Source organism: Amia ocellicauda, chromosome 10 (assembly GCF_036373705.1).
Source record: "Amia ocellicauda isolate fAmiCal2 chromosome 10, fAmiCal2.hap1, whole genome shotgun sequence".
Taxonomy (NCBI): domain Eukaryota; kingdom Metazoa; phylum Chordata; class Actinopteri; order Amiiformes; family Amiidae; genus Amia; species Amia ocellicauda.
The window spans coordinates 2,271,461-2,298,346 of NC_089859.1; the positions used below are offsets into that span (position 1 = coordinate 2,271,461).

Consider the following 26,886-nt stretch of genomic DNA (forward strand, 5'->3'; position numbering starts at 1 on the left):
GGCTCAGAGAAACCACTTGACAAAACAACAAAAAATAAACCCCATAGTACAGTTCAGTGCAGGATCGATGTCCAGCTGTACAGTGGGAATCAAACTCAGTATTGAGCATCGAATGCTACTGTCGTTTGGCCCTTGTCAAATTTGATGGACACTAATTGAGCAATTTCAATTGATGGATGGTGCTCAGATTAGTACTGGTTGTTGACAGTGGGGGTGAGGAGGACAGTTTCAAGGTACTTCAACAGACTTCTGAGTTCAATACATTACCCTGCAGGACAAGTGTGTGAATTGCTGAAACGAACGTACCACAGGGTACAATCATTTCTGTTGGATCATTACATTCAGATTCGTCTGAATATGCTTAGCTTCAATCTACAGCAGTGGTCCCCAGCCTTGGTCCTGGAGTAGCCCCTACCCTGCTCGTGTGCATTTAAACCGAGCTCTTAATTATTTAATTGAATTAATAATTTGCTTCCTTCTGACTCAACTGAAAAGTACTTAAAATCACTACACTTTAAAATAATTAAAAGGCTCTAATTTAGGAGATTATTAGTTCAATTAAGTAATTGAGAGCTCGGTTGGAACAACCAGCAGGGTAGGGGCACCTCAGGACCAGGGCTGAGAACCACTGATGTACAGGACTGATGTATTGACTGATAGAGATGTAATGTTTATGTGATTGTGTGTATAGCTTAAAATATGAGACAGTGTGACTTAAGGTGACATGTTCCTGCTTTTCCCTTCAGTCTAAGGCAAGTGTATTCAATCCTGTGAATAAGTCCCTTTCTTGCTCACGTTTTTTAAGATCTGATGGCTTTGTCAGCATTATGTGAAGCAAAAAATAGTAAAAGTATGTTTCCATATCACAAGACTTAATTCACCACCATAGTAGCACAATGCACCTGCACTTCCACCAAGTTCTGGTGCTGATCGCCAAACCCAAAGCTCGGCTGTACCCCCAGCCCTGACCCTTGGGCAGAATGCGGGTAAGCACGTGAGGTATTCATGAGGTATTCAAACATCAAGCCATTCAGAGTGGGGGCCCATCATGCTAAAGTTTGAATAGATAATTACTAATACATATGTACTCTTAAAACATCATGACTGTTTGGTATGAAGCGATGACACAAAACCCCTGTAGGTGGAAAACACAGCTCCGGCTACCCACTCTTGCTATAATGGCATTAGTTCCCTGTTTCCCTCTCTGTCTGATTTCATGACACAGGGCTTCCCATATCTATAAAGACTGTATAAGAGAACAGAACAAAAACATCAAACTATATATTGTGCTTGACAAAACTGTCAGAGACCTTTATTGACCTTGAACACTCTCGATATATAGCAATTATAGTTACGCAGCGTAGGCCTCAGCTTCTCTTGAAGTGTCTTCGAACCTACCCCTCTCCTGAAGGAAGCCGATCACTTTCGATTGCACCGCAAATCAGCCCAGCTTTATTCTGGGAAAGCAGACAGTCTTATTTACGCCTCCACAAGAAATAAAATGGCAAATAAGAGATGCACATCTCCTCTGATACAACAACAAAGATTTTACTGTGACAGAATGGGATTAAATGTCATGGCTTTATTTATAAAATAATACGCTGTTGAAGAAAAAAAGACTCACTGTGGTTGACATTTAGCTAATTGTTAGATAATGGAACGGATGGAGGCTGACAATTCTTCGGGAGTAAGATGTACTTATTTATTAAATACTTAAGCTATTAAATCCTCCCCCACCCCCAAAAAACTTCCATAGAACAATATGTAAGATAGGATAATATAAAACAATATTCAAGTCATGCATCCCTTTTTGTTAAAGAAAATTATGTTCTGACATTTGGAGAATAAGCACACATCCCTGTGATGAGCAAACGTGACCTTCGAGACAACCTTTAAAACAAAAAAAGGAGTGAAAGAGACAGCAGTAAAGTGCAATTTAAACAGCCTTGCCAACCTCAGCAGCAGTGAAGTAGGATGAACAAGTATCTGTTAGGATCTTGAATTACTGGCGGCCCTCATTCCAAAACAGTCAGTTACTCCTACAAATTCACAAAAAAAGTAAATGAAAATAACAAGACAAATATGTATAAATAACATTTGCTGGTAAAGGCTTTAATATACCTTATGCATGTATATTGCTGTAGTTTATTAACGTATTTACCCTGCATTTTAATTTAATTACACTGAACTGAACTGAACATATCTGTATGAAATATATATATAACAGGTGCTTGGTAAGTATCAAAGGGTGGCTGAAAACATCTTTGTCTGACTTGCTTGAATACATAAAACAGAAAATAAGAAGCTAGTTGTTGAGCCAGCAGTGGGATGCCTGCTCTTAAACACTGTAAGGAGCTCTTTCTAAAGAAACAGGCGGAAGCATACAGTCCAAAAACAAAAACAGGAGGGAAACCACAGCCATCTCAATAACATAATTCAGAGGAGAAAATGAACGCTCTGAAGACTGGAAACCCCGCTGAAGCACAGCATCGAATGGGAAGAATCTCTCGTCCTGCACAGAAAGCTACAGTCTGGATCTGGACGAGCTGAGCCCTATGCATGGTGCTGTTCAGACGGGGCGGAGCTGAGCCCTATGCATGGTGCTGTTCAGACGGGGCACACAGCTGGACACACACACTAACTGATGGGGAAAGATAATCATAATTTTGTCCAAGTGGGGGCGCTGTTATCAATTTGTCCTCCACCTGCACTTCCCCTGTGTCTGTATGGACGATCATTGAGTTTTAGGACAGACAAGGATTTAACAAACATTTGACTGTGGATGCTTAATTACTATTACCAGGAAATAATCCATAGTGGTCCGTACAATCCCTTTTTTGTAAATGTATTAGTGCACAATGACTGCAGGCACTCACTTAAGGAATAGATTAGGTAATACATTATCACTATATCCAATGAAAGACAAAAAGCAGACTGCACACTTTTAAAGCAAGTTTAGTAATATACTACCACAGTTTATTTTGGATTAAATGACTTTAAAAGTGCAGCCTGTTCTGTATATCGGCCTGAAATTTAAATACATGGACAGAGAGAAACTGAACAGAACATCGTACAACATGTTTGTTGAATCAGTCTGAAGTTTGTGTGTTTTGCTTTCTTAATGAACAAACAGGTGGGTTGAGAAAACACAACGCAGTATGTGTTATGAAAAACAACAACAGTCAGATAGCCTCGTGTCTGGACAGGAGAGGAGTTATGGAAGCTGGATGTTGATGTTTTACAGTCACATTCATGGAATCGAGGTTTGGTCACATAGTCTGGTCACACAGGCTGAGCAAATCCTGCGGAAAAGTGAGGTCTGTTTCACCTGGAAAAACACAGACAACACCGTCTTTCAGGACGTGCTCTGTACCACACACAGAGGTCTATAATCAAGGCGACTGACCAAGCTCCTTGGGGCCTGCTGGGACTTCTGGTCTTGTTCTGGTTGACGTCCGCAGTTACTAAATTGTTGGTACTTTCATTATTGATGTGAGTTTGGCTCATTTAATCTACAATTTAAGGAAGGGGCTGAGAGCAGGTTTGCAGAAAGATCAGAAAAGATCAGACGACTGGGAGCCCCACATGTGACACGCCTGCTACAACCCCAACAGCTGAAATCTGGGCGACACAACCACAGACAAGCTTACCTAACTGGGACTCTGTCACAGGAGGGGGCGGGCTGTCTTCAGCCAACAGAGAGAGAGAACCATCGCTGCGTCTCTTCTCCGGGTCTAAGTTGTTGCACAGCGTGTCCAGGACACTGAGGATCTGTGCCGGTGTAGACTGGACCACTTCGTTTCCTGTTAAATGACAAAACAAAGTCATTAACCTGCTCTGATGTTCCCTGGTGTGTTGTCCCCACAATGCACTGCATATTTTTAACTTGGCAACAAATATAGCCTAATGACTGAGCTCTAAGAGATCTACCACTGTGATCAGCACAATATGTGGCATTAACTTATTGTTTATCACTTCACTTTGCAGCCAAGAAACTGACACAGTGACTCAGAACCCGTCTTATGTCACAACTGCACCTGTGTGTGATATCTGGCTCATATTAAATCAACATTTTGATCCACCCACCACCTGCAAATTACTAGGCCAATTTGCGTTTGTAAATTTCCATTCAGAAACAAGTTTCGAGTACTAGGCATATCATTTGCAAAGGATGTGTGGGAACAAATACAATGTAATCCAGGCTATAGCGAGAGATATCAGAAGAAAAGGGGACTCAAACCTTTGCTCGTCTCTGGCACGTCAGCTGTGTTCTCAAGCCACTCTGAAACCTGCAGAAAACAATATCCATTTATTGTCTACTAACACACTAGTAGCACTTTTAGACAAACGGGACATAAACCATATTCTGTAATTGCTCTTATATTCTGTAAGTCGCCCTGGATGTTCAGTGTGGAATTCATTCGATTTAGTGAACAAACTGATTTGAACTATTACTACTACTATTACCACTCCTCGGAGACCAAGGAACCTGTTGTGCTTCATGCTTAATCATGCAGCTCTTATAAGGTTTTGATTAATTTCTCCTTTGACTTACGGGTCCCAGGTTAAAGTCACTCTCAGGCATGTTTATTTCCGCAGCTGACATACCAGGATTAAACAACTGTAAAAGGGAGAGGAAATAAAGACAAGTGTGTAAATGCAAAATGAATGAAGAAAAAGTGCATATTTATAAATGGAAACAAATGTCAACACATTTCCACCCACAGGCTCACACACAGCCTCAGTCTTTCGGTGTTTTCCCATTTGCAGCCTATTGTTATCGTTCCAGTCGGGAACACGACCCGAAGGGGGTGGGACACTGCCGACACCAACACCCCCCTGTGGGTCGTATTCCCGACTGGAAAGACTGCTAGTATCAACACATTTTATTGACAATGAACACATTTCAACATAATGTAGTTTAGTAGTTCAACAATTTGATTTTAATTACAGTACAGAGTTCAGCTGAGATGAAAACAGTCCAACTCACATCACTGATGAACTCGGGCCTGATGTTGAACTGCTTTCCCAGCAGCAACGACTGAATGTCTTCGAAACTGGAATCTATACAGTCTATGGTCTCCTGAATGTCATTCCTTAAGGGAAAAAGAATGGAAATATGTTTAGTTAGCAAGGTTTTAAGACAACTTCCACTGATGACCGGAGATGCTCGACACAGATTGTGTACAATTGTGAAACAAAACAACCTCTTCATGCAAACAGCAGCAATTAAGTCAAGTTAAGTGGACAGGATGACATTATAATGGCTCACATGTAGACTGATGCAACTAAGAGATCAATATTTCTGAAACTTTATTCCTATCATGCTCAGGGTTCTAACGCGGTGGTTTTATCTCATGTGTCGTGATGGCCATACTTGGTTTTGGTGGTGGCAGTTTTGCTCACTGAAGGAGTCACTTCTTTCATGACACAGTCTGGAAGGATGTCCGGAAAAATGGGAGCTTCTTGTTTGATCTGGGATGATGAGCTGGTTTTCCAGGTTTTGCACATAATAGTCTCTTTGCCGGCAGCCTGGCTGGTTGGTATTTGAAGTCCCACGGTAGAAAACATTGAGGTGCCATTATCACAAGCCTCCAAAGCCAGATGACTTGATGGAAGAGCCCTATTAATTAACAAATTAACACAAATTTCAGCACAAAGGCCTGCAAAAACCTGCGGCAATTTAAAACATGAATCCTGGCATGTGAAATCACACTCTTAAAGGTTTGATAACACTATGTAACACAATTTTTGTTCCTGGGTAGTAAGTGTTATTTCCTAATTGCTTATGTCTCAAAAGTATAGAAAATGGTTATTATTTCCCACAAACTTTGCTTCTGTGACCAGGACAGTGATAACGGGCGAATTTGTGTCTTTTCGTTCACATAAAGTCAGAAAAAAACAACATATGAATTAGAAGTAATTATTATATTACTTTAGTATAAATACATGTTAATTTGGATTCATATGTTGTTTTTTTCTGACTTTATGTGAACGAAAAGACACAAATTCGCAATTATCGCATAAGCAATTAGGAAATAACACTTACTACCCAGGAACAAAAAATAAAAAAATGTTACACGGTGTAATAATTTAAATTGCATTTCTTACACTTGGGTCTAAACCAGGGCTGTTCAACCCTGGTCCTGGAATTTTATCCAGATTGTTAAGTGCTTAATTGAGCCAATTGTGGGTAATCAGTCAAAATGCCATGTGTTCAAGGTACCCAGTGATCACCCCTGGACTAAACAATCAAACTTAAAAAGCAAGGTAGCAATGCAGACATTACCGGGTTCGATTTTATAATGTAATGATTACATGATGATGTCCAGTATTTGAAAGGGAAAAACTGCTTTTATAGTCATGAAGTCCAGTGCATAAAAAAAAGTTTGTTACCAGGAACCTCCCAGGTCTGTTTGTGAATCATCCAGCATCTCACTGCTTGTGACATCGAGAAAGTTATACACCTTCTCTGGCCTGCAAATGACATGACAAAAGACATAATATAACTATTGTTATCTCTCAAGTCGGAAGCACTGCCCAAGGGGGAGGGGTTTCTGCGCACTTCTGTATGAACCCGATCGAAACGTCACTCTATCAAAGCTGCCATCTGCCCCTGCGCTCGTCACTCAGAACAGGTCCCTTCCCACCTCCTGTTCTATAAAATGTGACGTCAGCGTTGGTTCGTCCTCTTTTGCCTCTTCGCTGGGCCTGAGAACGTGAGCTCTCTGTGTCTGTGTTTGTAATAAACATTGAAACTGCATATTTCGGCTGGCTGGCTCACTTCATAGTGTTGTTCACCACCGTTTTTGTTACACATCGTCTCTGTCTTGTGTGTGTTTAGTTATTATTGATAGCTAATCCCGTCTGTGCTCCGGGGCTCTGGTGCGCTTCGGTTTCAGTATCGGCTACAAATAGTACACTTTAAAAACAAGTCGTGTTTATATAGTGCTATATATATTCCAACTGCTTGCTGTGTTGGTTTTTTGTCCACAGGGCTTTTTCTTCCACAGCAGGAGCGCTAGCAGCGGCAGTAAAATCCGAGGCCCAGCTGCCTGTGTCGTAAGACATCTTGCCCGCGTGAGGTGCTCCTCCACCGGCTTGCGCCCGCACTACAGCCCGCTTCTGCGGCTGTAGGAGATCTCGCTCTCTCAGTTCGCTGAGAACGAGCCCTGCTTAGCCTCTTTGTCCGGAGGACCAGCTTCACGGACAGAGGCAGAGATGAGGCTATCCTTGCCCTGAACAGCAGGATGGACCACATCTGTGCCCTCCTGTCTGTGCAGGCAGCACAAACAGCAGCCCAGACCCTGACCCCCCCCACATCTCGAGTCTCCACTGCCGGCCCATGTACCACGGGACTCTGAGAGGAGCCTCTCTGCCCTGTCTATGGACAAGGATAGCAGACAGGTAATCTGGGAGGAGGACCGCCTATTACTCAGCCCGCACACAGGCTTGAAGTCAGAGGCGGAGCTCATGGAGGGGGAACCGGCCTCGTCCCCCCCCACTCCATTGAGCAACAACACTTCCTGTAAGTCAGGACCGGGAGTTTTGGGCGGTGATCCAGAGGGCTGTGGACTGCTTGCAGATCCCTTGGCCCTCTGACCCCACCCCCCAACGCTCCAGGTTCAAGAGAGAGCACCGGACGCAGCAGCCCACACGGGCCCTCCCGCTGTGTTCCTCCTGAAAGTGCTGTCTCCATTCCATGTCAACAGGCCTATTGAGTTGATGGCTTTTCATCCTCCTCCCTTCACTTCGGAGCAAGAGAGTCGGTTTCACCTGCTCAGCCCTATGCGGGCCCTCAGGTGCTATTTGGAACACACTAAGGACATTCGGTGCTCAGACCAACTGTTTGTATCTTATGGAGCGCGGACACGGGGCCAGGCGCTTTCAAAGTAGCACCTCTCACATTGGATTGTGGACACCATTACCATTGCCTACGAGTCCACCAGGACCCCGGTGCCTGAACACCTGGTGGCCCACTTGACTCGAGGCGTTGCCCCATCGCGGGCCCTTTTTCAAGGTGCCCCCTTGGCAGACATTTGTGCGACTACAGCTTGGGCCTCGCCGCTTACATCTGCCCGGTTCTACAGGTTAGATGTGACGGGACCGGTCCCTTCCATTGGGAACCCAGTGTCGGCTGCAGTCGAGCCCCAGTAGCCTACGGGCTCTGGCTCCTGATTTCCTCTCCCAGTCTGCCCCTGTTAAGTGCATCCTGAGGGAGCTAGTGAACCGTGTCTTCCCTTCCACCGGACTATGCCTTCCAGTCGAGCACCTATGCGAGCTGCTCCTGGATTTACTGACAGCCCTGTCGATGTGTTCCCCGGGTCTGTCATGCGGCCTCCAGGTACATTGCCTTACGAGGCCGCCCTGTATATTCATTATACATTGTGTTGCGGTGGTGCATGTGTCTGGCCTGTACCCCGCTCTGTATATATATGTAAAATGTGTTAAACAGCAGGACTGTGGCTCCATTCTGACGAGTTCGCTGCCTCGCTGTTTATATAGTTCCTTGGTCAGCGGGTCTGTGGCCGCTCTGGCTGTGTCCCATCGAGAAAGTGTCCGCTGCTGCTGTTCCGCTGTGTACATGGTTCATTTGTCAACACAGTAGAGCTAATGTTGCCCTGCGTTAGCCGTTCTAACCAGCAGGCGTCAACTGCTCCTGTGTTCCATGGGTAGCGCATGAGTTTGTTCCTGTGCCCCGTGGTGTATATAGTTTGTTTGTCACAACAGTTAAGCTGGTGTGGCCTTGCTCCTAGCTATGCTAATAGTGCTGGCGGCCACCACTTCTGTGGTTATGCAGGAAGCGCATGAAAAGATTACTGCGCCCCGCAATGTATATAGTTTAGTTTGTGATGACATTATAGAGCTGGTTCAGCCTCGATCTTAGCTGTGCTAGTGGAGCAAGTGGCCACTGCTCCGATGTCCCACGTGTTGCGCATGAGCTGGCTCCTGTGCCCGTGGTGTATATAGTTTATAGTATATAGCATGAAGGTCTTGCTGTCACACGATATGTACATATTGTATATTGTTGTTCAACTCGGCTACTCTACTGACTACCCGGCTATGTATTCTGTTGTTTGCATTGGGTCTGTGGCCCTGCTCCTATTGGATCAGGGGTCCACTGCCATGATAATGCGCGGAGGCTGCACAACGTGCTTGATTGCCCGCGCCAGATATTGTGCAAGTAGATTTCTCGCTCCTAGCTGCACTAGTAGAGCAGCCGGCCTTGCTATTGTAAGTGGAAGCTGTAAGAGTTGACCTCTGTAGCCCTGCCTAATATATGGTGATTCCAGACAGTTCCCGGTAAGAGCGTGACTGCGGTCCTTGCTCCTGGGTGGCTCAGGTGCGGCCCCACGGGGCCCCTGAGGTTACTGTCTGGAGTTGTGTTGCCGAGGCCCCTAGCGGTCACTTTGGGGCAGGCTGCCTTATCAGCTCGCTGCCTCCTCCCTTGCGACGGCTTGGTTATACAGTAACCCCTCTCCCTTGGGCAGTGCTTCCGACTTGAAAGATAACGATAGGTTGCGAATGCAACCCCGGTTATCTGAAAAAGGAAGCGCTGCCCAAGGGTTACAAGGTCGCGCGGGTGTCCTAGTTCCCAGCAAAAGAGGACAAACCTGCGCTGACGTCAGCTTTTAAAGAACAGGAAGTGGAAGGGACCTGTTGTGAGTGACGAGCGCAGGGGCCAATGGCAGCTTTGATACAGTGATGTTTCGATCGGGTTCCTACGGAGGTGCGCAGAAACCCCACCCCCTTGGGCAGTGCTTCCTTTCTCAGATAAACGGGGTTGCATTTGCAACCTATTGCTTCAGCCATGTTGTATTATGTAACTGTTCAAGAATGCAATACGATTTTTGTCATCGCACTTATGCGTTGTGACTTGTTGTGAGACCACAGGAAACGCCGCATCGCTTGTGTTTTCCTTGGGGTTGTTTGTGACGTCCAGGATGGTGACCCTGCCTGGAGAAGCAGCCGAGTTGCTGCTCGAGCTGTTCATCTGTGAAACAAATGGAAATCTTTTACTGAAAGTGCGATAAACAAATAAGATATGTTTTGTTAACTGGCTTCAATAGAAATGGTGTCCTTGGTGTAGTTATTCCCCTACCAATACTGAATCTCGACTTAAAAGCAAATTGATAATCATTGCTGATACTCAGGACAAGGGAGAACTGCATGAAAATCAACATCACAGTTCTTTACTGCTATGAAAAAACACTGTATTTAAATTACCTAATACAGCTGTCCACCTCTGAAGAGTATAAACTAACAAGTGGCCATTTCTTCAGCTACACTTCTTTCAAATAAATGTTTATGGCATTTATAACAAGTTTAGGCATCACTCACTTACTAATGTACATTGTATATATAAGCAATATATAAAACAGTAAATCCACACGTTTATAAGGAGAAACTAACGAAAGCCTTTGGGTTGATTCAAAGACTGCACTGCTAATTAAAGTGGTGAAGATTTTAACAAACCTGAACAGAAGTGTGCACACCCTCCTATCCTTTCAGTGTCAAACTAAATAACTGATATGTATGTCTATATGTATCTAATACTGTTTGACAATTATCCACAGTGCCTATATTTTCAATTATTTTATGAAAAAAAATAGTTTCCATTTGATTTACTGTATCTTTTAAAAACTATTAAAAACAACACCTTGGTGTAAATGATAATTACACTCGAAGTGTTGCATTACGGAGAATTTTCACAAGTGTGACCCACAGCACTCTGCTTAAGTGGCAAGATGTCAATGGAAAACATAGGAGGGGCACAAATGCTTCGTCAATGACTGTGGACATTTTCATGAGCTGAAACAATCTGAACATGAGAAATTAATATATCTACCCCCTAGAGAGAAACTGGTAGGTTGTGTTAGACCCTCTCAAAGGTTCAGAGATCCCACAACGAACCTGCAGCTACTAGGAGGTTACTGTAACTGAGAAAAGATGAGTGTCAAAACCAACAGCACATTAAAGAGGGGACAGGAATGTGATTAAGACAAGCCCCGAGAGGACTTGCTAAGACACAGAAGAGTCACTGTCATTTTTTAAAATACTGCAAAACATCCTGAAGCCAACGGACAACACCGCCACAGTCACGCACTGATGCGTTAGTAAGGGGTTGTGTTTCTTACAGGAGCAGGGCTCTCGTGGGTTCTCAGGACGAAGGCTTTTCTGGTCTTTGCAGGTGGTGCCTCTGAACTGTCTAGTGTGAGTGGTCTAGGAAGAAAAGCGAAAAGTGAAATTAATCTAAGGTCATTAGATCCTACTATTTAACAAAAGAATAAACAGGTATACTCTACCTTTTCCTCTGGATTCCAAAGACACAGTTTCCTTGAACGAGGCTAAGAATGAACTGAATCACCTGGAAACACAGACATTCAGTGTCAAAAGCATTATCATCACTATTATTCAGCAGACAAAGAGGTAACTTGCATGGTTTAACCAACACCAGAATACAATATTCACTATATATATCAAGGGTAACAATAACACAATAGATTAAACTAACTTATGAGAGCAGATCACTGGTCTGTATGGTTATAATCTGTAGGTATCTGTAGACAGCACTGATAAGTGTATTTGTGAGATGAGGGGACATCCATAGAATCACAAACAAGCAGAATGAATTGTTAGGCAGGAGATGCCAAGGCAAAAAAAGCATATTTTGCTTGAAGTATATTTCACTTTGATGGTCTTACGGAATACATGCTGAAGGAACACACCTTGATCAGTGGGGACTGACTTCAAAAAAATAAAAGCAAACATATGTATTCAGTCTACATTCATGTGCTTATCCCACTTATACACGTATGTCCGGCTGTCTAGAATGACAGCAGAAGCCCAATGAGGTTCACACACGGATTGCTTCCTGTGTTTAAAGTCATTCCTTCAGGGACTGTATAGCAACGCATACGTGATCAAATGTCTACAAAACACACATGAAGGAGATTTCGACAGAAGTGCAACTCCATGTCTTACAGTTTGTCTTCTCTCTGAGGAGGTAATGAAGATAATTGCATCTCTTCCCTTCGTGACAAAAACAAAAGACTGGCAATGCTGAGTGGAGAACGAGTTCTTATTATTTGTGAAATCCATATCCCATCAATGAGCATCGTAAACAATAAAGCTAATGAGCTCTGTTATATCTCCTAGGCCAGGACGACACTTCAGAGAGTGTCCTGTCATTTTAAATGATAGGATAGGATCTCTGCTTTTAAAGCGACTGCTCCGTAAACGAGGAGAAGTTCAGATTAGAAATGCTGCTGATAAATGTCTTTATTTCTGCACACATCTGCCATGGAATCCATTTTGACTAGACTGCCTTCTTGTTTGCGCTTGATTTTACCTTGAATATACTGACACAACAGCATCTTGGTGCAGAACCCATAAGTTGAATAAACCTCATTCTGCACGTTTGCTCGACACAAAGGATCTAATGGTAATTGTCCCCACAATAAAAACAGACTTATGAATTCTGTTATTTGTTATGCTGAGTATTATGGGCTCAAATCAGCACCATAAGTAATACATTCAAAATAAAAAATATTGTAAACAAAAAAAATAAAGTTGAGACAAAATTGATATTGAGAGCAAGAATAAAAGAATCGAAAGCAAAATGTAAAGAATTGTAAACAAAAATAATTATATCAAAAGCAAAAAATAAAAAATTGAAATAAAATAATATTTAAGGAGACACTGGAGTCCCTGTCTGGGGCTGTGCTGCTGAGAGCCTCGTTTTCAGCACCAGTTTTTTTGCTTTCGTTTTTTTCGTTTATGAGTTTTGTCTGTTTTGTCGTGAGGGCGGGATTTACAGGGAGGCGTGGATCATGGGTCTCCATTGGTCCAGCAGGTTTGAGTCACGGTTCTTCCTAACCCAATCAGTGAGCAGGGTGGATTTTTATTTTGAATTCGTTACTTATGGCGCTAATTTGAGCCCAGGTTTACACCTACAACAGAAACAGCTTTTTGTTTCTTCAGAGAATGGGAATCAGGAAAGACTGAGAACTGGCTGAGGTTCCCGTCTGTACAACCAATGCCTTCTAGTTTTCTACCTTCTACTTTTACCTTGGAGAGTGTTTTCTGCTGTTGATTGTGCTTTCTTCTGAGTGACACAATTTCTTTCAATAACATCTCATTGTCCCTGTCACAAAAAGATGGGAATCTAATTATGGTGCACATTTAATGTAATTATACTAGCTACAAAAACAAAACAAAAACAGATCTTAACCATTTTATAATTCATTCTTACTAAGCGGACTCTGATGGCTATAGATAGTTATCGTTCAAACTGGGAGACTTGTCATTTAAGTGATAACTTTCAATTAAAGTATGCACTACGACGACTTTGAAAACTGTCACTGTTTCATATTGTCAGAGAGATGTCTTTCTCTTTCGAACCCCCTGATACATCAGGACCGTGATTAAATGTGACATGCTTTACTATTTTAATGGTTTCAATTTGCAGGTGTCTTAACACATCACAGCTGAGCCACTGGCTTCCAGGAGGTGGAAAACAAATCAGTGAGATCGGATAGTCTGATAGCTTCTTGGCATCGAAAAACAAAACCTAAACATAATAACACAAATGTTTTAACTGTAATCTGCATCAGTTCTGGGTGGCTTGTGATGGCCTGAAGCATTTTGTGGAAATGTGAGATGACAAATGCTGCCAGCTCTGACTTGATACAGTGTGGCAAAAATAAAGAATACAATTTAAATACACACATATACAGAGAGAGAGAGAGACAGAAGATTTTTATGTGTAGTCATATCAATACTGTTATTGACCTAAAAACAAAAAGCAATCCCGTGGAAATGAATTTAATCCCAAATACCTCTTCATGCTTTCAATCTTCTGGAACATATCTTCTTGTTTGCCTTTGACTTGTTGCACATCCTCCAGTATTTTGTACATATCTTCCTGACTTATCTTGGTATCTTCTGTTCTGACTGAGGACACCTGAAATAGTTTGGACAACCATAAATCCTTTGTCCTATTAACATTCAATGCCAAGCACCATTACACATCCTTGGATGAGCAGAAGTAAGTCAAATGAGATTAAATCACAAACAAATGATAACCATGGCACAATTACTCTTTGTTTAATCTGGGCGGAGGCAATATTGAGTTCTTCTATAAACAAGGTTGGCTTATGATTAACACATTAAGACTTACAGAGAAGAAGCTCACAAACCTAGTTGAACCCTCAAATATACCCAATCTATATCTCATGTCACATGTTTTAAGCAAACCAGTGTTAAGACCATACAAGTTGGTGTCCACGAATCCTATCAGAGCAAGTGTTTCATTTAAACTCTATTCCTGAAAAATCCACTTTCAACAGCCATCTCAACACCAGTCTAGAACGTCTCCGCAAATTAATCCACAGCAGGCGCTTTCACAGGAAATGTGGGCTCTTTAATGCCAGGATAGGTCCTCACTTGCCAGCGTACAAGTCATCACATACAATCAAATACATCTAGAGCACCGTGACTAACACAACCCCGCGGCCCCGAGGAAAGGGGCAAAAGCGGAGAGAGAGCGTTGTAAGAGCACTGAAGCAAACGTCAGGTCCAAGACAACGTGGTAAGACTGCATCTAGGACGTCCCTAGATCTTCTGCACAGCGGCTGTTATTGTGGTCTGTGAGACTCAAGGATGCGTCTGCGGCTCATTTCATACCGATGTCTATCTAAGGTTGTCACGACACCGAGTGAGGAAGATGAGGAAGAGTTTGTGTATAACGACATCGACATGGATGTGTTCTACTGATACCACTTAACCTAGTGTGGACATTTGACATCTGGAAACAGGCCTGTTCAACTGTGAGAGTCATGGCTGCTCTCAAGACACAGGGAGAGAAAATAAAGACAGAAAGGCCTCCAATCGCAGACGTTTCACCCGAATGTGTGAGCGGCACCTTTGTGGTCACAGATCCTTACACATTGCTACTCCATCGAGCTGCACATCTAAGCTATGCTTCTTTTAATTGCTTTTTGGGCAGCAATCATTGCCTTCTTCAGGCAATAAAACACTGTACCACGGAGGATGTGTGTGGAAACCCAATGAACTGAGACAGTTTCCCTGCGTTTCAGTGGCTCCCAACAGCACACAGGACTGGGGGCCAAATTCAGCTGAATCTAGTCATGTAAGTCAGCAGATCAATGCAGATGCTTATAAATATTTAAATACTGTAAAACTTGCAATACTCGCTGGGTCGATTTGCATAATCATGTAAACAAAAGCCGGTCTCTAATAAACGCCGGGTTACAAAACAAACTTTTTCATTTTTATAAATGAAGAAAAGGGAAATCGATACAGTTTCTTCCACAACATATTTATGTAAACTTGTATTTTTAGTTTTTGCATTTTTCTTGTTTTCAGTACATATATATATATATATATATATATATATATATATATATATATATATACCGTATATTAATTAAAAAAAACACCATCACGTGTTTTTATTAATTTCTCACTTTTAACTATATATGTATATGTGTGTGTGTGTGTGTATTTGTATTGCTGTTAATTGTAGTGATTGAACTGGAAATGCGACATAAACAATGCATTAATGCAGTATAATGTTGATGCTTTGGTTTAAAGCGTATTTCCACAGTTTTGTTTAAGTGCTTTTTGTGTATTTAGTGAGAGTTCACAATATATCGACTCTTAGACTGCTAACAGAATTACTGGCATCATGGTTTCAATACAGTGTATCCTTCACCATACACTGACTGTGATTTGCTTGCATCTTTGGTCAGCAAATTAATAATAAATAATAATACATTAAAAAAAAAAGGCCTGGCCTATTTGCCTACTTCTACAATGAAGCAACGTTTCCAGGCTCTTCTTACCCTGCATGAGTCCGCGATGTCTTTATTATTTATGAATGTTAATACAACCGCCGCTCTCCTACTGACGCCGGGGCTTCTTGCGGTTATCTGGAATAAACGCCGGGGCGTTTCATTGACGCTGAACGGCAATATGACCCAGTGTGTACCTGTGTGGACGCACTCTCACCTTGCGTCGGATCAGCTCCAGCTGCTCCTCCTGGCCCCGCTGAAAATGCGGGTGGTGGAACTCGAGAGCGGTGTGCTGCTTTGGCTTCACAAGGCCGCCTTCTATGCTGATCACCTTTCGAAATCCATCTGCAATACATACAGACATTTCTAACAGTTTTGTTGAAATAGCATTGCATAGTTGATCACACACTACATTTACAGTGATTTACATTTTCAGTGACATAAACCCCCAGTTAGACGAGGCGTCCTGTACGTGTGTATGCTCAAGGGAGAGGCACTGTTCTCCGATTGCACAATTGGAAATCAAGACAGACATTTTTTAATGTAAGGAATGAAATCCCATTGCATTACTACACTGTGTACTTACACATGTTCAGCTGTCGGACAAAACTGGACAGGTTATTGTGCTTGAAGTATTTGGGAAGGATGTCTTTTGTGAATCTCTCTTCATCGAGGATTCTGAAATTCAGTCCATTCTAGGAACAAATAAAAATGATATTTCTTCTCAAGAGCCATTATTTTCTTCTATGTAATATGTCCGTTACGTGTGTTCAACATTACATACCTGACTAAAAGAGTAGGTGCTGAGAGTTAACCACAGTCAGGGTGATACGATTATGCAGTAATGGTTCATGTACTATAATGGTATAACTACACAAATGCTAACTAATAGCAGTATTTAATTTTAACTTGAAGAGATTAAATATGATTTGCCCCATAAACAACTGTGTATAGTTTATACAAATGTAACACATAAAAACACAAGGCTTTAATTAACTAAAACCAAAGTCCAAACTGATTCTATTCAGACTGGAACAGTAGATTTGCAGTTTATGTGTAAAGGGTAGCATGTGTTTGTCTACTGCAGGCAGTTTTTATGTGGATACTCATAGTTATTGTCTGTATAGAAAAATGCTCGAGTCCAAAAAAGACCCCAAACCTGTTTCTTCTCAGGTTTAACTCTGCGAAGCCTGCATTCACACTATTATCTTCTGGGTCTTATGAAATGTGTGAGCAAATTAATTCTTCAACTTTTACAAAGCTTAATGTAACGATGCTTTTTCAGGTCCTATATTTTAAGTGAAAAATTTTCTGGATGCTCCATTTCATTTTATAAATCCTATTATATGCTTGAAAATTGACATATTTAGCTGCAGAGCATATTGTCCTGTCAAGACGATTTCCATGGTGTCACGTTGCCATGGTCTTGTTGTCACATTTACAATGGCTGCACTACACCCTGTGGAACCACTTACACACGCTTTCTTTTTCTAGCCTAGTATTTAGGTCAGTCAGACAGAAACGACTTAATTTCTCACCTTTTGTGGGACTTAAAGGAAATATTTTCTCTTTTGTAAACTTTGTATCTGTCAATTCAGTTCTGTTTGGGGTTAAAAAATTCTCTCAGAGGAACTAAGTACTTATCAAGACAGCAACAGATTAAAATCTTGAAAGTCAGCTAGTTAGACCTAATGTATTACATTGCTGGTTGCAAAACATGTATGCAGATGTTATGCATAGTAGCTTCTAAACTATAGAATAACATTATTGTTAGTAGTATTATTACAAATGGAGTATTAAGTGGTAATATTTAGGGAACTGCAAACGAGATTTCTCAGAGTACCCAACCTATTTTAAAAGGAAACTCTTTAGGTTTATATTTGTACTCAAACGTCAGAAGTGCAAATCAATCACTCTGTAGACTGTACAACCTTTTTCCCACACTAGACTACTATACGGAATAGCTTTGTTTTACAATTGTCCTTATATAGCAGTTTTGTGGACATTTTAAAATAGTTTCCCGACCTTCCCCGGGGAACATGCTCTCTGTGCCGGGTTGAATGACTGGAGAAACTGGATTGCAACAGGGTGCGAGTTGAGTTTACACTGACCTCGGCGCAGACACATGGTGGGTAAGCTGAAGCACACATTTTACATGAATTAGACCGTGGCGTTTTTGTAAGATGTTGTTTTGCAGTGCATAGTATTTATCGGCAGAAAAGCATATACACAATGCAGACTACGTTAGCGGATTCTCGTTTCTGCACTTATTTGAGAGGGGGTGACGTTCAGCCCAAGTGAACGCAGAGGCAGACAGCAGTGCGCGCATGCGTCACACGGACCCGCAGTTACAGCAGCGCCGCATCGACACGCCGCACTGTGTCACGGAAAACGCACTGCTGTCCCTGCAAACACGCAGAGCTGCAGTAATGCGAGCTACACTATTGTAAAAGTGAAGACAGAGAGGAGTGCGGAAGACCTGGAGCGGCTTCCTCTGCCTGCGCTTACCAAGCTCCAACAAATAACCTCATTGGTGCCTTGGTTGTCAACCAGCATCCACAGCTTTGAGATAAATCCCGGGACACTGTTACTGTGTTTCATCATGTTTGACGTTTATTGGTTTTGCTTCTATCGACAAGTCCTACTCGGGAGCTGTCTCGACACCGCCAACACGGCTCACTCGCTCTCCCGGGGTCCTGACGTACTTCCGCTCCTCGGAGGAAGTCGTCGGCAAGCTCTCGTCACATGGCACAGGCTGTAGAGCGCAGATGCCCGCAGCTCTGCGCAGGTCTGCAGAATCCCAGCGCTCCCATTGGTGGAGCCGCGAAGATCCGCCCAGAACTGCGGACACTTGCGCTACAGGAATGCGCCCGCTGTCCAGGCCACGTAGACCAGGATAGAGCCAGGCTTCACTTAGTGCAAGTGTTTTCTGGGTTGTGTCTGCTAAACAATGTGATTTTTTAAAGTTATTAATGGTGCAATAAAACAATTAAAAAGTAATATTATTAAGTCAGGTAGGCTACCCTCAGACTCGCGTATTGATTGACACTGTTCAATATTTCCTCAAGAAAGAATGGTAAATTATTAATAAACTTTTTTAAACGAATTAACTTTAGCTTTAAAATCTATAATCAATGGAGCAAATCCATAAACCATACTAGGTTAACTAGCAACAATAAACCTTTGAACTGAAACGAAACAGATATTTGGAAAAGCAGCACCAAGGCACATTATCATCATATAATTATTACCAGTGTTTCCAAATTTAACAGTAGCCATAAAAACACACACATATATATATATGAAAATGGAAATGGACCAATTCTGGGAAGCAGTTTTAGCCACTGATTATTAACCACTGATGAATTTGTGCGACAGTGTCTCCCATTGCATCACTGGCTCTAAATAGATATAAGTCATGCATTACTTCACGTCATTATAAAGTCAGTTGTTTACTGTGAAGACTTTGACCTTAAGATAGCGTTATTCTTATTCTGGAGAATTCACCGCTCACATTGTCAAATATGGGAAATGGGCAGCACACATGCAAGTAATAAAACTTATGACTCGGAAGATAAACTGTCTTTTTCCTGAAGGAACACTTGTTCTCTTTGTGAAGTCAACCCTGCTCTTGGAGGTCAAAACAGTAGGCTGCACAATTTCAAAGTTTCTTTAACCTGGTTTTGTGGAATTGTGTTTCTCTTGCTACCAAAGGGATTTGTGTTACACTTTGGCAAAATGTCTCGTAATTTGCTCAGAACAAACCTGTTGACTTTATGTCCATGTTATCTTAAACCTTACCTGTGTGTATATATTGTCTTCACATTTCACATAAAACGATGGTTTTATTGTTATTATGAGTGTGTTTGCTTCTGTAAGGAAACCTTAAACAATTGAAATGCATAATTTGACAAAGCATACCCTTATGACCTACCTCTCACAGTGATATTCTGTCAAATGTTTATTAAGATGACCTTCTGTGATGCATCAGGGCTGGGGCTTGTTACTGGGGAGAGCCCTGAGCTTCTGGTGACCAAAACCATATGGTTCATGTGGTTTTCTCTTTGTACCAGGAGTTTCCTCACTCAGGGCAGCATACGGGTGGGTAAAGCACACAAATCATGCATTTACAACATATTAGTGTGAATCAGATTTTGATCTTTTCAAATTAAAACTCTCTTAATAATCTTGGCATGACCTTTATCCTTGTGAAGGTTATTATTATTATTATTATTATTATTTATTTCTTAGAAGATGCCCTCGTCCAGGGTGACTTACAAAATTTAAGTGTGATACAAAGTGCAATAATACAGTGCAATACATTGCAAAAAAAACAAACAATACAAGTGCAAGTAATGCAAAGGCAAGAGTATGATAAAACATTGTAAAGTGCTATCTTACAGGAGAGTAAATGACTAAATTCCAAGTAGAGTCTGAAAGAGGAGCGGCTCTGGAGGAAGGAGAGTGGAGAGGAGGCAGAGTTAGTCTTCTGGCAGTCTTCTGGGTCTGGAGGGAATGTATGGAGAGTGTCTGAAGGTATCTTGGTGCAGTGTGGTCGAGACAGCGGTAGGTGAGGGTCAGTGTCTTGAACTGAATGCGTGCCGCTATCGGGAGCCAGTGGAGGGAGCGGAGCAGTGGAGTAGCGTGTGTGAATCGTGGCAGAGAGACACCAGACGAGCCGCAGAGTTCTGGATGAGCTGGAGCGGCGGGTAGTGGATGCAGGCAAGCCGGCCAGGAGGGAGTTGCAGTAGTCCAGGCGGGAGAGGACCAGTGACTGGACGAGCAGCTAATAGTCAGTGAGGAAGGGTCGGATTCAGCATATGTTGCTCTGGAAGAAGTGAGTGAATGATGGGAAAGAAAGGCAGGGAGCTGATGTTGGACAGAATGCTCGAGGGTCTTTGAGAGAAAGGGGAGTAGGGAGACAGGGTGGTAGTTCTGAGGAGAGGTGGGGTCAAGGGTTGCTTTCTTGAGGAGTGGGGTGACAGCAGCTTGTTTGAATGCTGAGGAGAAACAGCCAGAGAGGAGGGAGGAGTTGAGGAGGGAGGAGATGAAGGGGAGTAGATCAGGAGCAGTCACTTGGAGGAGGCGAGTGGGGAGAGGATCCAGGGCGCACATTGTAGGTTTGTGACTTAGGAGGAGAGAGGAAAGGTCAGAGTCCGAGAGAGGTGAGAATAAAGAAAAGGAAGATTGATCAGTGGGAGACTTGGGCATGATGGGAGAGGACGGGGGACTGTTGAAGAGCCTGCGGATGTCTGCAATCTTGGAGGAGAAGAAGGAGGTGAAATCATCAGCAGTGAGAGATGAGGTTGGAGGAGGGGGGGGGCAAGGAGGGAGGAGAAGGTGGAGAAGAGTTTGCGGGGGTTGTTGACAGTGGATTCAAAGAGAGATTAGAAGTAAGACTTCTTGGCTGCGGTGAGACAGGAGGAGAATGTAGACAGTAGAGAGAGGTAGAGTTCGAGGGCAGTTGGGAGTTTGGTCCTTTTCCACTTCTGTTCGGTGTCACGCAGACTGGATTGGGTTGAGCAGAGAACGGAAGAGATCCAAGGCTGAGGAGGGGAGGGACGGACAGGACGAGATGTGAGAGGACAAAGAGAGTCAAGGAAGGAGGTGAGGGAGGAGAACAAAGAGGAGGTAGCACAGTTGACAGATAGATGGGAAAAACAGTCAATGGAAGGTAAGAGAGTGAGAGCTGTGGAGGCATGGGTGGGGGGGGAGACGGAGCGGAGATTACGGCGGAAGGTAACAGAGAGAGTGGGTGTGGTGGGGAGGGAGGGGAGCAGCCTCTAGAGAAGATGAGATCTAGCTGGCGACCTGCCTTGTGAGTGGGGGGAGATGGGGAGAGAGAGAAGTTAAAATAGTGGAGATGGGGAAGAAATCCAGAGAGTGGTGGGAGGCAAAAGCGGAGATTAAGTCAGCCTTGTTGGAAGCTGAGTAGCAGTTCCACAGGCCTCCAGAGAGTGGAGTAGAGGGGAGGGAGGAGAGGCAGAGAGATGAGGGATTAGAGGGATTAGGGAGGCAATGGCGTGCAGGTGCACGACAAGGGGGCGGAGAGCAGGACTGGAATCAGAGATAGTCATGACTGCCTGGATATGATGTACGGCGTCTCCTTGCAGTCTTCTCCTCTCTGGAGTCCCACAGCTAGAGTCCCTGCCCCTTGTAAATGTGTCTCTTCGGAAGGGGGGCACTGAGGCTGCTGGCACTGACTGCTGGTGCGGAGGACCTGGGGGGCTGTTAAATAGCCAACTTATAACTAATTAGCAGAGAGCACACCTGAATTGCGTTGGATTACACTGCTCTGTCCAGATCCTGCAAGTCACGCCCTAGTACAGCGTCGGCCGAACTTGCTTGGAATGTCTGGAATGCTAAACTCTGCGTAACTGCCTCTTCTGATTGCAGAAAAGGTGAAGCTAAGCGCGCAGCAACACTGTACAATCTCTCTATACAATAGTATATGCGATGCAGCCATTTCCAGTTACAGAAACTTTGTCAATATATAGTTCAATGCGGTAAGTAAGACAGTAACTAACAAACAGTAGCTTTAACGTAGATTTTAAAAATGTATTCGCTGTGATGTGGCTGTTACAAATGAACACTGAGAACGTAACGATTTGTCTCTTCGGACACCATCCACCACAGCCTGTCACAACTCTAAAAACATCTCTGTGTACAATAATGCTAGTTATTCAACATGTCTCTTCCATCACTTTAATCCACTTTCCCTTGGGAATGAGGTTTACAAGACCAATTTTATGATTGTAGATTTAATGATGGAATACATGCATATGTTCCTGTGACGTGAAACTCCTTTCCTCCGCTCTTTATCATTTGAATCATAGTTTGGCTAGTTTGGCACAATACCTCTCACTTAATTAAGATCCTTCACCATTTTTAATAAAATGTTTAACAACACCTCTGGTACCTAAAGATCCCTGCACAGAAGGACATGCAATTGTGGGGATCAATCAACTTAATTTTACTCTGTAGGTGATGATTGCTACTTTTTATTATTATTTTATTGGCACCATAAATCAATTTGGAACAGCATAATCAAGTTAATGTTATTTGGCGGAACTTGTTTAATCGCAATTATCCTCAATGTTATTTTTACTGTTTGGTCCACAGATACTATTGCAGTCAAGGCTGGTGGAGGCTGGGAGTGAAGCACAATGAGACGTTTTATGCTCCTGCAGATCCTGGGATTAGTGTGTTTGCTGCTGTATGTTAGGGCTGCCACCAGGCTTTATTATGTTGGCATTCGAGAGATAGACTGGGACTACACCCCCACAGGGAGGGATGAAGTCACTGGACACACATTCTCAGAAGAGGCGTATGTACTTATCTTATTTCCTTTGTTCCTTTGTTTGTGCATTGTGTCCATTACTAAACAACTTGAATTGTGTATTTGTGAACTAAACAAAAAGAAGCTGAGCTGCAGGAGTAAGGGTTTAAAGGGCAGATGAATTGCATCTGTAAGGAAGTCCTAAAGTGTGAGTTAATTATTTATTATTCTGCTCATTACTCACAGATAGCTGAGCTTTAATAATATATCCAAACTGAAAGGCTGTTGGTAAATTATAATGATTATGAGTATTGTTTGTTTGGTTGAAGTGTTTTTGCACGTCGACTCAGATTCAAAAATATCTGCATTATATCCTTATAAGGAAATCTAAGAGGCAACAGTGTGATATCTAGGACCCAACCTACTGCATGAGTAGTTACATGATGATACTTATATGTGTTTTGTTATAGAGGGAGAAAGGCATAAGAAAACAGATGGGTTCTTCGTGTGTGTGTGTGTGTGTGTGAAAAAAAAAAAAAAACATAATACACTAACATAATGCTGTAATGTTTCTAGATAACAGTGGTGTCCTGCTCCTATTTGATGCATTACTGCCCTCAACAAAAAGAAAAATGGGTCCACCACTCTTTCAATTTCAAGACATGATATTTTATCTTGTGAGTGACTTTTTCGGAGAGACCTGGACAGAGAGAGCTGCAGTCACCCCTGCTCCGTTTACCTTTTATCATCATTAGCTTATCTCAGCCCCCAAATCAGCTTTGCATTTAAGTGTCTCGCACTTAGCCGAGTCAGGGATATCGCTAAGAACAAGATAATGACTTTATGTGTACAGAAATAACAGAGACACATACACTCACCTAAAGGATTATTAGGAACACCTGTTCAATTTCTCATTAATGCAATTATCTAACCAACCAATCACATGGCAGTTGCTTCAATGCATTTAGGGGTGTGGTCCTGGTCAAGACAATCTCCTGAACTCCAAACTGAATGTCTGAATGGGAAAGAAAGGTGATTTAAGCAATTTTGAGCGTGGCATGGTTGTTGGTGCCAGACGGGCCGGTCTGAGTATTTCACAATCTGCTCAGTTACTGGGATTTTCACACACAACCATTTCTAGGGTTTACAAAGAATGGTGTGAAAAGGGAAAAACATCCAGTATGCGGCAGTCCTGTGGGCGAAAATGCCTTGTTGATGCTAGAGGTCAGAGGAGAATGGGCCAACTGATTCAAGCTGATAGAAGAGCAACTTTGACTGAAATAACCACTCGTTACAACCGAGGTATGCAGCAAAGCATTTGTGAAGCCACAACACGTACAACCTTGAGGCGGATGGGCTACAACAGCAGAAGACCCCACCGGGTACCACTCATCTCCACTACAAATAGGAAAAAGAGGCTACAATTTGCACAAGCTCAACAAAATTGGACAGTTGAAGACTGGAAAAATGTTGCCTGGTCTGATGAGTCTCGATTTCTGTTGAGACATTCAGATGGTAGAGTCAGAATTTGGCGTAAACAGAATGAGAACATGGATCCATCATGCCTTGTTACCACTGTGCAGGCTGGTGGTGGTGGTGTAATGGTGTGGGGGATGTTTTCTTGGCACACTTTAGGCCCCTTAGTGCCAATTGGGCATCGTTTAAATGCCACGGCCTACCTGAGCATTGTTTCTGACCATGTCCATCCCTTTATGACCACCATGTACCCATCCTCTGATGGCTACTTCCAGCAGGATAATGCACCATGTCACAAAGGTCGAATCATTTCAAATTGGTTTCTTGAACATGACAATGAGTTCACTGTACTAAACTGGCCCCCACAGTCACCAGATCTCAACCCAATAGAGTATCTTTGGGATGTGGTGGAACGGGAGCTTCGTGCCCTGGATGTGCATCCCACAAATCTCCATCAACTGCAAGATGCTATCCTATCAATATGGGCCAACATTTCTAAAGAATGCTTTCAGCACCTTGTTGAATCAATGCCACGTAGAATTGAGGCAGTTCTGAAGGCGAAAGTGGGTCAAACACAGTATTAGTATGCTGTTCCTAATAATCCTTTAGGTGAGTGTACATTTCAATAACTGGTTACCTTTATATTGATTTTGTAGAACATTAACAAAGTATTTTTTTAACCCAACTTGTGTTAATTATATTGAAAACCCATGGAAGTATGAAAACACACTTGTATCTCTTTTTTAAACTTCAAAAGTTTCTCAGTCAGTGGTCTATATATCACGATGCGAGCCTTCAGCACAACCAGTCTCTAGTGTCTTTCAATCGGACGGAGAAGCCAGGATTACATGAGCTCTGTGCATGTTATAGATGGTGATTTTCAATTTGGGAGGATAGCCCGATGTGTCCCCCAACTGTGTTCATCATTAACTGTCACAGTAACCTGCTGATTTAAAAGCAGATTGTGTCCTCTTCAATCAGGGGCATCTCAGTGCATCAGCAATCAGTACTCATCTTTTATTCACCATAAAGATCTCTGGTCAGCATGTGACAAGGTACTTTTGACCATTTGAGCTTCTGGACATGTGTGCTCTTTTGCTGAACTTTCATAAGATCCCTTCACTGGTAACCTATTACGCCCGGACAAAACTGTTGCTGTGAAACATACTAAAATCAAAAAACCATTGACATGCTTTTAAACCTATTATCCACACTTTGTAGGATACAAAAGCTATACTTCCTAGCAGGTATATTGAGATGTGTCTCTATGATTGTAAAAGAATGTGATAATGAGGTTAAAGGGTTAAAGTGGATCATGCCGATGGAGATTAATTTACAGCTGATACAGATTGGGTCAAGATAAACGAAACACCAAATTATTCAGCAATGGCTTGTAATCTTTACTGGTTATAAATCCTTAAATGGTTCATATGACAATGATAACTTTCATCTGTCTTTCACAGAGATGCTGTTAAGTATCTCTCTCGAAGCTCTCAGACGATTGGAAGGGTTTACAAGAAGGCCGTTTATAAGCAGTACTCAGACGCCTCGTACACAAACGAGATTGTGCGGCCGGCTTGGCTAGGATTCCTGGGTCCTATTCTCAGAGCTGAACTGGGCGATGAGATTATCATTCACCTGAAGAACTTCGCCTCTCGGCCGTACTCCATCCACCCTCATGGAGTCTTTTACAATAAAGACTCTGAAGGTCAGTAAGCTAATGGCTGATCTCCCTTCCCGCAGCCTCTGCTCCTAAGAATAACTCCAAAGCCACGATCAGCTACCATTATCTCTCGTCTGCTCTTGAGATTTCCAGCCCCATTTCTACATCAAACGCACCAGGGCTTTGTACCCATAGGCTGTAGGTGTGATTCTAAAGAATTCACATTCAAAGCGCAAAGACAGATGGTGAGGGAATTGTAAGACACAATTTCAAATGCAAATACTGTTCTTATGATGTTATAGTATATGTTACTAATGGAGAATCTAATGGAGGGTTTTCATCTATGCTTTTAAGTCTACTTAAGGACCTGTTAGCCGCTCCTGCCATACATTCAATGTATGTCTTTTTATGGGAACCTTACATTCAAGATGGTGCGTTTTTCAGCCTTTTTAAAGTCACTCAATTGTACGAAGTTTTCATTTTTGAGGCTTCTGAGGTTTTTAAACGTTATAATCACAGAGCATTGTTTTGTGTTATTTGCTCATGCATGTCCTTAAAGCCCATAGTTTAAATTGTCATGAATGTATCATTTGAAGTTCATTTTGTCCTTATGTAGTATTGAGGATTAGGACATTCTAGAATCTGAATCA

The 26,886-nt window shown here is 42.6% G+C and overlaps 2 protein-coding genes across 11 annotated transcripts in view; one reads left to right on the forward strand and one right to left on the reverse strand.

Annotated features, from left to right (window-relative positions):
• Positions 1–1,295: 1,295 nt before the first annotated feature.
• On the reverse strand, positions 1,296–18,502 carry LOC136759720 (heat shock factor protein 3). Of its 3 annotated transcripts, XM_066714719.1 has the most exons (16): positions 18,327–18,502; positions 16,405–16,513; positions 16,036–16,163; positions 13,842–13,966; positions 13,072–13,147; positions 11,307–11,368; positions 11,139–11,223; positions 9,864–9,994; positions 6,397–6,477; positions 5,378–5,623; positions 4,991–5,096; positions 4,556–4,621; positions 4,241–4,289; positions 3,651–3,803; positions 1,955–2,039; positions 1,296–1,457 (listed from the first exon to the last, which is right to left on the reverse strand). In XM_066714719.1, the coding sequence occupies exons 1-15, from the start codon at positions 18,420–18,422 to the stop codon at positions 1,990–1,992; spliced, it is 1,563 nt and encodes a 520-aa protein (XP_066570816.1). In that variant the 5' UTR covers positions 18,423–18,502; the 3' UTR covers positions 1,296–1,457; positions 1,955–1,989. The 3 variants fall into 3 exon arrangements, with proteins under 3 accessions (XP_066570816.1, XP_066570814.1, XP_066570813.1); XM_066714717.1 differs by lacking the exon at positions 1,296–1,457 and having other exon boundaries at positions 1,678–2,039; XM_066714716.1 differs by lacking the exon at positions 1,296–1,457 and having other exon boundaries at positions 1,678–3,328.
• LOC136759718 (hephaestin) overlaps positions 17,604–26,886 on the forward strand; it is a 29,732-nt gene continuing 20,449 nt past the window's right edge. For 2 of the 8 annotated variants that reach the window (XM_066714708.1, XM_066714715.1), the window contains exons 1-3: positions 19,366–19,464; positions 22,941–23,145; positions 26,037–26,281. In XM_066714708.1, the coding sequence (XP_066570805.1) occupies positions 22,985–23,145; positions 26,037–26,281 (406 nt within the window). In that variant the 5' untranslated portion in view covers positions 19,366–19,464; positions 22,941–22,984. Of the gene's footprint in view, positions 17,951–19,330; positions 19,465–21,239; positions 21,426–21,983; positions 22,325–22,940; positions 23,146–26,036; positions 26,282–26,886 lie in introns of those variants that run through there. The other 6 variants (XM_066714712.1, XM_066714709.1, XM_066714714.1 and 3 more) reach the window with 6 other exon arrangements.

What these genes read in the sequence shown, in the direction of transcription:
- LOC136759720 (XM_066714716.1), bottom strand. Translation starts at nt 18,422, where the DNA reads ATGATGAAACACAGTAACAGTGTCCCGGGATTTATCTCAAAGCTGTGG. An exon ending in TGGAGCTGATCCGACGCAAG is followed by an intron (nt 13,967 to 16,035) that starts GTGAGAGTGCGT and finishes AAACTATTTCAG; the next exon opens with GTGTCCTCAGTCAGAACAGA. An exon ending in TTTGGAATCCAGAGGAAAAG is followed by an intron (nt 11,224 to 11,306) that starts GTAGAGTATACC and finishes TTTTCTTCCTAG; the next exon opens with ACCACTCACACTAGACAGTT.